Source organism: Chinchilla lanigera, unplaced genomic scaffold (genome assembly GCF_000276665.1).
Source record: "Chinchilla lanigera isolate Chin_1 unplaced genomic scaffold, ChiLan1.0 scaffold00072, whole genome shotgun sequence".
Lineage (NCBI taxonomy): Eukaryota > Metazoa > Chordata > Mammalia > Rodentia > Chinchillidae > Chinchilla > Chinchilla lanigera.
The window spans coordinates 10823532-10835196 of NW_004955473.1; the positions used below are offsets into that span (position 1 = coordinate 10823532).

The following is an 11665-nucleotide window of genomic DNA, read 5'->3' on the forward strand; positions in this document are numbered from 1 at the left end:
GTTACATTAAATGATATACAATAATCATGTGTAAAAGCCAAAGATCTGTATACATCTCTGCAAACTTCAGACTTCAAAAGAGAATCTTACTACCCAAACATTAACGTAGTAAGTACTACCTAATCTGAAGATATATGTAATTTAGATTGTCCTATTGTATCAATTATAAAGTGTCACTTAGTATGTAGTGAACGTTAGGGTATACTGGAAAGAAAATTTGAAAAAAATAAACATTTGAGACTTCCCAGGAAAGGTAGGTTGGTGAAATTTTTCACCTTCAAATTATGTCCCAGTCAGGTTTCTCCCACTATAGTTATATAGCTTTGAATAAATTACTTCTCCCTTGAGCCCCAGTTGCCAGACCTGTAAAATGAAGGGGACGAATTAGATCCTCTCTCAAGTCACTTACAGTTCTGACCCTCTAAGATTCTACTATGCTGAGATGGAAATCCACATTGTATTAAGTGTATGAGTCAAATTAAAACTGGTTATTACGTGGGGTGACGTAAATTTTTTTTTTTTTAGAAAAGCTGGACTGAAATTAGTAAGAATAACTGTCTTGGAAAAATTTTTCAAGAATGTAAATATTTTTAAGAGTTTGACCTATTTACTGTAATTTGTGTCTTCACTATGAGAAACACCAAAAAAGATGAGTAATAATCACCAAGAGCTATTATGTAAGACTTGTTTCTAAGTTTCAGCCCAATTTTCTAGGTCAAGGCAAACCTATAGAAACACAAAAGAATATTAGGATGAGAATTAACATTTATAGCAGGTGCTTTGAAGGTATGATCTCCCTGAACTCTCATAACCTTGGAAGACAGGTATTAGTCTCAGTTCATGGGTGCAGAAATGGTTACCTTCTTTTAAACAGATCTGACTAAAAAGAACTATGTCTGTCAAATATTCCTCCTCATTTTCTGAGTTCTGTAATGGCAGTGACATACTACTTTCCCATTTCTTCCACTCCTTTCACCTCCTTCCTCAATCATTTGGGTTATCAGTAATAAAACAATGATTTGAGTCTAAAGGAAACAATATATACAACTAACACTAGGGTGGTAGCCTTCATTCAGAATTCAAAATACAAATTTTTATCCACTAAGATGAAAACAGGAAAACTACCCAAATTTAAATAATATAACAAAAACACAACAAAGTATCATAATACACATAACCAAAATGTTACATACACCTGCTACATTCACTCCAGCCCACCTCAGCCACTAACCAAAGGGAGGGGGGAAAACCTAATCTAGCAGGAAAGGCAATACAAAGCCATTAAAACTGGAATTTATTTTATAAATGCTAAAATCATTTCTCAAAAGGCAAAGTTTTTGATCAGAACACTAACTTTTGCATATAAAGATAAGTATTTATTACAAAATAACTTCAACTTTCACATGACTAAAATGTAGTAAAATAGGTGCTAAATTTGAAGTTCTAAAGTGAACTTTATATAGAAATATATACATGCAGCTACTGAGAACTATTGTGGGGAGTGGGTGGTGATGTGGATCTGGTTGTATTTTTGACCTTGCAAATGATCAATTTTTGTACAATTAAATGGAAAAGATCCAGTGCTTTTTTGTAGTGTGAATACAGGCAAACTCTGGTAGGTCTCCAAAACATTTGATTAGAAGTTGGAGTGCTGAAGCAACAGCATTTTGAAACAATTCTTAAAATAAACTTGTTAGCCGCATCAGCTTCATGCATCAAATTCCACCACTCACGGAGGGAGAAAAAGGTCTTGCTTAACTCGAAACACACGTTTTAAAAGACGAGCTTTAATGAACTGAGCTTTCGCAAGCAGTAAAAGCCTTATGCTGTGACAACTAGATTCTACTACCTGCCGGACTTGGACCTGACGTGTCCTGGAGAAAATACTTTTAAAGATTTAACACTTTTCTCCCTTTATAGAATGCTTTCAATATAAATTTAAAGCTTTGCCTATACAGATCAAATTCAACTTAACGACTATATAAGCAAACCTAAGTGAAAGACAGTGCAAAGGTGAACTCAGGATTTGCATAATAAAAATAGGGTAGTCATTATTTAATTTTTGCAATGCTCATTTAAATTTGCGATGTTTTATGAGTATCACTTCACAGCAGTTAACAGGTTAGGAGAACATAACAATACTCTTTCTCTTGGAAAATATAACAAAAATATGACTTTTAACACTTTCACTCTTAAACAGTTCTCTGCAGTAAATAAAATGCCCTACTTGCTGTTAAATACATCTGTCATGAGAATGTAAATTCCAGCTATTCTGTGAAGGACTATTAAAACTTTCCTATTGACTCGTATTCAAGTTCTTAAAAAATATTTAAAACAACTATTCTTCTATTACTATTTTATCATTTCCAAGAGTTTTAAGGATCTTGAGAGAACATTTTTAAAGGTATCTACTACTATTACTAGTCAAGAAAACAACAACAAAACAATGTAGGCAGAGCAAAGACTTAACATTTGTCCTATATACATGTTAATCATCCTAACAGTAAAAACTCACATGAAACTTCAAGATACAAGATGCCATGAGAGTCTCAACATGGAAAGCCATCACTATAACTACAAGCAGGGTATAAACATGCTTCTACTTTTACCTACATCAGCTGAAAGATGTTTAAAATACTGGGTTAATAAAGATCTTTTAGTAAAGTGACTTAGGCAGGCTTAAACTAGCAAGGATTAAGGATGAATCCTTACTAATTAATTGGAAGATCTGAGAAATATTTTATATTTCATTTTACAAAATCAGAAATATTTATTTTGAAACAAGATAAGACATGGTCTACCTGTCAGAAAACTACCACTCAGAAATATTTTTCATCCACAAAGCAGGTAAAACATACAAGCATTTAAATTTTATATTGGCACCAAAAAGGTTAATTGCCCTGCCTTCTTGGATTAGAAAAACTAAAGCTGAGCAATAAGTAGTTTTGCAGGCGTTTGAACATGCCTAAGCCTTTAAATCAGTAAAACACTTTCTAAAAAAATTCTGATTACAAAAGTAATACATACTTATAAAAATTTCAAACAGAACAAAATGAAAAAAAGAAAAAAAAAAAAAGAAAATGAAGGGCCCCTAAAAATCTCTCTGGGACCAAACCCCAACCCTTCAAGAAAAACCACATTTACCAATTTGGTGCATATATCTGTCCAAATCTTTCACTCTATTATAGATACAAAATACACACACCTTGATTAGGCTCATATTATACACAGTGTTCTGCCACTTGCATGTCACACTTAATATATCTTTAACATCAATGTCAGTACATGTTGGCTAGACGATATTCTATCATTAAGCACCATTTTGGAAATGGCAAAATCACTTTTTAAAAATCATTTACACGTTTGTAATTTTAAAAGAAAATGGCCAGAATCCTAAGATACAAAGACAAATATCTAAAAATAATTTCTATCTTTCCACCAGTGTGGAACAGTTCATTCCTTTTTCACACAAAACAAACTATGTGACTGAAGAGATTAACTATAATCTCCACGTTTATACAGAATGCTTCATTTGTTAAGCCTTTCTGAAAAGAATACAACATCCAGATGATTAATTCACTTACACTTTAGAAACTAAGTCAGCGTACTACAAATAGACAGCATGAGCAGTTACAGAATGATTCTTTTTAGTCTAATTTCAATGGAGTAACAATGAAAAAATTGGATAAATGATAGCAGTTACTAACTTGAAAAATCCAGAATTCCAGGCGTAGATTGCCAACTAAAATGCTACTGTTTACATTTTTTTCTAGTTGGTAGCAAATGCTAATGGAATTCAATGCTGATTACTTAAAGTACCGTCACATCACACATTCAATCAGGATAATAAAGAGAACATTAAAAAAAATAAGGAGAACATAACATGCTTACTGTGGAGTGAGATTAAGACATAAAAATTTTTTGCTTGAAAGTAATGATTGTGTAGCACATGGGACATTTGTCAACTGCTTCAGCACACTCTTTACAAGTGACCAGGTGTCCACACGGAATGAAAACCACGGCAATATTTCTATCCATACAGATTTTGCAAAGCTTCTCTTCTTGTAGGCGCCTTAGCTGCTCCTCGGTACTAATCTCTGCAGAAAGAGACAAGAAATACAGTAGGCTTTAGATGTTCTTAGTTGTTGCAATTCTCTGGAACATTTACTGAACCCCTACTGTGCACCAGACACGCAAGTGCTGGGAGATATGGGGGTGACTCACACATGGAATGTGTTCTTAAACGGCTAGTGGGGCAGGATGTGAGAGCAGGCCACACAGGTAAGCACAAAGTACACAGTGAGAAGTGCTATAACAAACGTACGCACAAAGTGCTCTGGGACAAGATGAACAAGTTCTTCTCTTCAGGCAAGTTAAGGAAAGCTTCACGGGGGAGGAGCACAATGGAGAAGTGACGTTTAAGCATGGACAGCAATTTGTTAGCAGAAAAGCAAGAGCTAGGTAAACAAAGCATATGGAAAGGGGGTGTCCCATTCTAGACAGGGCTGCATGTGCGCGACACTTCTGCAGTGCGACAGGCAGGATGCCATGTTTGGATGCGAGGGCTGAGGAAGAAAAAGGAACTAAAGGGGACGTGAAGACTGCCAGTTGGCTGACAAGGAGCTGATGAGGATGACAGGAAGGACGAAAGGAGGTGCAGGTTTGGGATACTTTTCAGGTATTTTTCGAGGTGTTTGCTGGGCATTCCAACCAAAATATCCAGCAGGCAAATGGAGAGTCAAATTTTGAGGTCAGAAGTCTATCTAGAGATAACAGATTTGAGCAACATCAACAGATAGGTGACACTGTAGTCTTAGCTTAATTCAGACTTTCCCAAAATATGTTCTGTGAAATGCTACCAAGCCATAAAAATGTGTATCACAGTCATACATATATATGAAACAGAAGCAGCAGTAATAATAGAGCATAAATACTATGTGCTAGGTACTACTCCAAATGCATTACATATTTTAACTGTCTTTGTAAACCACTGTATACTAATGTTTCCAAATTACTTAGGGTATAGGTTTTTTGTTTTTGTTTTTGTGGTGTAGTGCAGGACCTCACACATGCTGGACAGGTGTCCTGCCACTGAACCACATTTCCAGCCCTAAGGCTTTTTTTTTTTTTGAGACCGGGTCTCACTATGCAATTCAGGCTGGCCTTGAACTCACTATGTATCCCAGGCTGGCCTTGAACTTGCAATGATCCTCCTGCCTCAGCCTCCAGAATGCTGGAATTACAGGCGTGCACCACCATAGCTGGTCCTGAGACATTTTTAAATGGCAGACTTCTGGGCCCCTATTCATTAAATCTAGAATTTCTTGGATCAAGCATATTGGCATTTGGGAAGCATTACCATCAAGTACAGTGCAGTACAGTGCAGCATATGTCTCGTCTTGGAAATATAGAATGCATTTCCCTATTTAACTATGGAGCTCCTTTTTTGTGGCATCTCTTTTAATGTCCTAGGGAATACTATTCTGAAATCATGTTTGGGAAACAATAGTTTAATTATATTCAACAAATACTAAACACTTCAATAGGTTCTAGGCAGTAGGGATACAACTAACAAATATATAGACTTTATTCAGGCCTCCAATAGTTCCTAGACCACAGAAAAAAAAAGTTCCTAGACAAATTAGGAACACAAGTAAACAGGAAATTATAATATGCTATGATGACAAAGGCAATTACAATGTGTTATGAAGAACACAGGAAGGGTGTGTTTAATTGTGTGTGTGTGCGCACCCATGTTGCAAGCCTAAATAAGGGCTAAATTAGGTCCTAAACAATGAGTAGGCATTAACAAGGATAGGGAGAAGGTGTTGGGGGCTAGGGATAGTGGGAGAAGAGTTTTCTGGGCCAAGGAAATGGCAGAAGCAAACTCCAAGGGAGAACGATGGAACGTGGCCTCAGTGTACATGCAAAGCCTGCCACTGAACTTGAGGGGAAAAAAGCATAAAAGCAGGTTACAAAAGGATAGGAAGTGCCTGATCATCAGAGTTTTGACAAGCCATATAAAGGAGTCTGGACTTGATCGTGAGGACCCTGGGAGCTGGAGAGACACATGATCACACTTGTGCTTCAGAGACGTTTCTCTGGTTAGAGGGTGGAAGAAAGGATTACATAATTCTTTTCTTTAAAAAAAGCAACCTTTTGAGGCTATGGAAATCAGTATGGAGATTACTAAAAAAACTAACAATAGAAATTCCACGGGACCTAGCTATACTTCCCTTGGGTATATTCCCCAAAAAGTTAAAAAAACATCATACCAGAGTGATACACGCATACCTATGTTTATAGTACTGCGATTCAAAGCAGTCAAGTTCTGCAAACAGTCTCGATGTCCATAAACATGAATAAAGAAAATGTGGTATATATACAGTTTACCTAGTATTTTTATCTGTTTAAAAAAGGTGTTTATATGCTTTTCATCTACACTACTTAATCTAATTTCTACACAAGATTGATAGTGTTAGGTGCCATTTACTAAAACTATTTTCACATATAAAGTTACAGAATACACTAAATCAAATTGTTTCATCTGTGATACTTAAGATTCTATACACAATAAAATCCTGTTGTTCTTTTTTACAATATAGCACTAATACACAATTAAAATAATGAATAAATCAGTGATACTGAAGACCTTGACTACATCAATAGTAAAAATGTTTTAGAAAATAGGAGGGCTGGGGCTGTAGCCTAATGGCAAAGACCTTGTCTAGCGTGTGAGGTCCTGGGTTCCATCCTCAGCACTATAAAAAAAATGGAGGATGGATTAAAACCAGCTACGTTTCAGATGTTATTATGAAATGACTGTTTATTTTGCTAAGTATAGTAATAGTACATTACAGATGGAATGTTTGTGGATCCCGACATTCACATGCTGCAGCCCTAACCTTCCGTGTAATGGCAACTGGAAGTGGGGCATTGGGGAAGTACAGCCGTGTGTTGCAGAAGGTTTCTGTCAAGGAGGGAGCACATATCTAGTGGTGATGCTGTAAGATCATAAAGCAGCCTAGAACTCCCATCACCTGGTGACATATCAGCCACCCTAATGTAGCACAATACATTACTCATGTGTATGCGGTGATGCTGTTGTAGACATTACTGTGCCATATGAAAGTTCAGCATACATGATTAGATACAATACATAATACTTAATAATAAATGACTGTTACTGGTTTATATACTTACTGTAGTCTTTCTCATTTTCTTTATCATTGTTTTAGAGTTTGTACCTTCTACTTATAAAAAAGACATGTACGACAAAATAGTACATCATGTCATGAAAGCAGGAGCTTCTTATCATACAGTTCGTGTTTACCAAGTCTCTTTATTGTATCCAGTGGCCACTTCAATAACTGAGCTACACCATGAAGGTTTGTGTAAACACACACTATGACGTTTATACCTCAGCAAAGTTGCTTAACAATGCATTTCCCATTGTTAAGCAACAACACTTTAAATAGGTTTAGATGAGGTTATGAGGTTGAAAGCTCCCTCATGGGATTAGTATCCTTCCCTGGAGAGGACGAAAAACAAGAATGTTTATGTGTCAAACCCTCTCCCCTACTGCCATGAGGACACCATGGGAAGCAGCCACCTACAAGGTCCCCCTTGGGAAACGGGCACCCTGACTTTGGCCTTCCCGATCTCCGGAACTGTGAGAAACAGATGTTTGTTGTTTAGGTACCCAATTGGTGGTCATTTTTTAATGATCTTTTTATTAGTACAAGTTTGCAATTCATGCAGCTCACAATCATTTTGGGAGTGGTTACATGTACATATTACCACTTGTTTCTTTTTTTCCTCCTTCCTCTTCCCTGCCCCTTCCTCCTCCCCCTGGGGTATTTTGTTATAGCAGCTTGAGCAGACAAACACGTAACATTAACGTTATGTTTTAAAAATGCCCTTAGTTATTGGCTATATGTAAGTTGTCAAATATTTACACTGAAGTACTATAGCAAAAAAAAATAATTTGGGGGAAGATAAGAAGCAAGATTGGAGAAAGTACTGAGAATTTTACTTTTTGAGATGGGATCTCACTATGTTACCGAGGCTGGCCTCAAACTCATGATCTCCCTGCCTCAGCCTCCCAAAGTATTGGTAACTACGGAAACTAACTGAAGGGTACCTGAGGTTTGGTTATATTACTCCCTACACTGTTGTGTATTTTTGAAATTTCTCATAATAAAAACATTTTAAAAATGTTTATCTTAAGGGCGATGTGACAGGAGAGAAATGAATGGGTTCACAGATTGACGTAAGATATTACTCACAATGAAGTGCTGCTATTTTTCTTGCTTTTTAAAAACAGCCATGCATACCTTTCTGCAGTGAAGTCTGGCTTGATTCATCTTGTGTATGGTCTTTCTGAGCACTCACTAGATCTGCAACTAGAACCTCAAGGGATACATAGTTGCTCCCAGATGTCTGAATTTTTTCCTCCATTATTTTCTTAATATCCCTGAAACTGAATCCCATTCGTATAGCTTCTTGTACCATGGGGTTCTGGAAGACTGTATCATCTGAAATGAAAATTGGGAGGAAAAAGAACAGAGTTTAACTAAATGTTTTCATTACCACAACCCAACAACAAAATAGCTTTAAAAAAAACAACCCAAAATTGAGCAAACCAAAGGGAAAGGTGGGGGGAAGAACTGCTTTGGAGGGGAGAATTTTTTGAAATATTCAGGCATTGAAAAATCATTTTCAGAATCTTATAATTCCTCATAAATGCTGTGAGTATATATTTTGTAGCACTCCATAGTCAAACCCTTCTTCAAGATTACAGTTTGACTCTGACAGAGCCAGGTATGGTGGTGCAGGCCTGTAGTCCCAGCAATCGGGGAGGCTGAGATAGGAGAGCACAAGTTGAAGCTCTGCCTGGGCAACTTAGTGAGACCCTGTTTCTTTTTTTGTCTTTTTGAGACAGGGTCTCACTATGCAGTTCAGGCTGGCCTTGAGCTCACTTTGCAGCCCAGGCTGGTCTCGAACTCGCAGTGATCCTCCTGCCTCAGCTGCCTGGGTGCTGGGATTACAGGCGTGCGTCACCACGCCTGGCCCCAAGACTCTGTTTCAAAATAAAAAAAAAAGGTTGGATATTTAGTTCAGCACAAAGGCCTTGGGTTCAATGGCCAGTACCTGGGCTGGGGATTTAGCTCAGCAGCAAAGCGCCTGCCTGGCAAGTGCAAGGTCATGAGTTCGATTCCTGGTACTGGAAGAAAAACCAAACCAAACCAAACCAAACCAAAACAAAAAAAAAACAATTGCCAGTACTGCCAAAAAAACCCCCCTAAAATTCATACAAAAACCATAAAGTGTAAAAACAATTTCTGAGCACAAAAAGCAATACAAGCAATGCTACAGGCACCACGACAGTGGATTTCAAAATATACTAACTACACAGCCATAATAACAAAAACAGCAAGGTAGTGCAGACCTATAATCTCAGCTGCTCAAGAAGGTGAGGCAGGAGGACCACAAGTTTGATCCATATCCCCAGCCTTTCACTAAAATGTTTTTTTTAAAAGACAGGAAGCAGGAAAGACAGACACATAGGGATTTGATTATTACAAACATTATATGGTGGGTAACTTTAACGTTTGTATTTGATAAAGAAAAACACTTTTGGGAAGTTATAAAGAAGATGAAGAGCTAGTTAGGATACTATTATAATAGCCCAAATGAAAAAGAAAGGGCTAAAGCCAGGCTTGGTGGTCCATTCCTATAATCTCAGCACTATGGAGTCGGAGGCAGGAGGACAGTGAGTTTGAAGCCAGCCTTAACTACATAGCGAGACTCTAACTTAAAAAAAAGAAAAGAAGAAGAAAAGAAAAAAGAGGGTAGGGGACAAGAACTGTTACAAAGGATACAGAGAAACACTGCTGAGAGGAATGTCGAATGGTGTAGTCACTTTGGAGAACTGTCGGGCAGTTCATCAAATGGTGAAAGGTATCACATGATCCAACAATTTCACCCTATATTCCCAAGAGAATTAAAAAACGTGTGCAACGCTGAGTGTGGTGGCGCATGCCTGTAATTCCAGCACTTGGGGAGGCTGAGGCAGAGGATCATTGTGAGTTTGAGACCAGGCTAGGCTACGAAGTGAGCTCAAGGCCAGCCTGAACAGCATAGTGAGACCCTGTCTCAAAAAAGACAAAACACAAATAAAAAATACACATCCGTAAAAAAACTTGTACAACAAAGTTTATAGCAGTATCATTCACAATAGTAAAAAAAGGTAGAAAAAAATTTCTACCACTTTAGAAATCAAAATGTGGTATTATCCATACTATGGGATATTTTTTGCCATAAAAAATGAAGAGGCTGAGCGTGGTGCTGCATGCCAGTAATTCCAGCTACCTTGGAGGCCGAGCAGGAAGATCATGAGTTCAACGTGAGATGGGACAACATGGCAAGACCCTATCTCAAAAAAGAAAAAGAATGAAGTACTCGTACATGCTGTAACATAGATGAAACTTTTATTTTTTGAGACAGGGTATCACTACGCATTTCAGGCTGGCCTTAAACTCACTTTGTAGCTCAGGCTGGCCTCGAACTCACAGCGATACTCCTGTCATTCCACTTATATGAAAGGTGCAGAATGGGTAAAACCAGAGATGGAAAGTAGATTAGTGGTTATCTGGGCCTGATGGTAGAAAAGAATGGGAGTAACTGCTGATGGGTAGGTATGAGGTTCCTTTTTTTTTTTTTTTTTGGTATGAGGTTTCTTTCTGGGGTATCTATAATGTATAATTTGAGTGATGATGAATATAGAAAAAACCACTGGGTTGTACACTTTATAAAGGTGAAATATTACATAAATGATATGGAAAAACATTAATCCTAATGCACATGATGTTTCACATTAGTCACAAGAACAGTATGACTGTAAGGATGATTAAATACCAAAAAATATCCAGAACTCTTATAGAGTCTTTCTAAGCTACTTTAAAAATATAGCCACACTAAGTGATTTCTTAAGCTGTATTGTTTAAGCCCATTATAAAACTCATACCAAACAATATCAATGTAGCTCTCCATCTCAAGCATATTTATGATATACGTAGTGTTCTCTTGCCTTGTAATCCTGAAGATACTAAACAGATGATGCTACAAGCATAGAGTGGGGAATCACCAGACATATTCTAAATTAAACTTTCTATTTTTGAAACATGCTGCCTAAAATGAAAATGAGATCTGTGTGTGATATAGGATTCAGAAGACCTTGTTTACAGTTCTAGTCGCACTAATGATTTATAACTGGGTAGATCACTTCTCTGTTTCTTCATCTAAAAAGTGGGGATAAAAACACTTTCTTTGCTTAACAATGTCTTTCTCTACCTACTTTCTGTTTTTTTTTTTTGTCACCACTGAGCTCCATCTCCAGCCCCCGTATTATATTTTGAGACAAAGTATCTCTATATTACTCCAATTGGCCTCAAATTGATTCTCCACCCTCAGCCTCCCAAGTAACTGGGATTACAGATATGTGCCACCTTCTTGAAAAAATTATTTTAATTTTTAGAGACAGAGTCTCACTCTGTTGTCCAGGGTAGCCTCAAATTCCTGAGCTCAAGCCATCCGCCCACCTCAGCCTCCTCAGTGGCTGGGATTGCAAGTACGTACCACCACACCCACCTTGCACCAACAT

The 11665-nt window shown here is 37.4% G+C and overlaps 1 protein-coding gene across 1 annotated transcript in view; it reads right to left on the reverse strand.

The window, feature by feature from the left end:
* Positions 1-263: 263 nt before the first annotated feature.
* Xiap (X-linked inhibitor of apoptosis, E3 ubiquitin protein ligase) overlaps positions 264-11665 on the reverse strand; it is a gene marked incomplete in the record, with an annotated part of 54462 nt that continues 43060 nt past the window's right edge. Inside the window, 2 exon segments of the mRNA XM_013523059.1 lie at positions 264-4097; positions 8337-8537. Coding sequence (XP_013378513.1) covers positions 3904-4097; positions 8337-8537 — 395 coding nt within the window.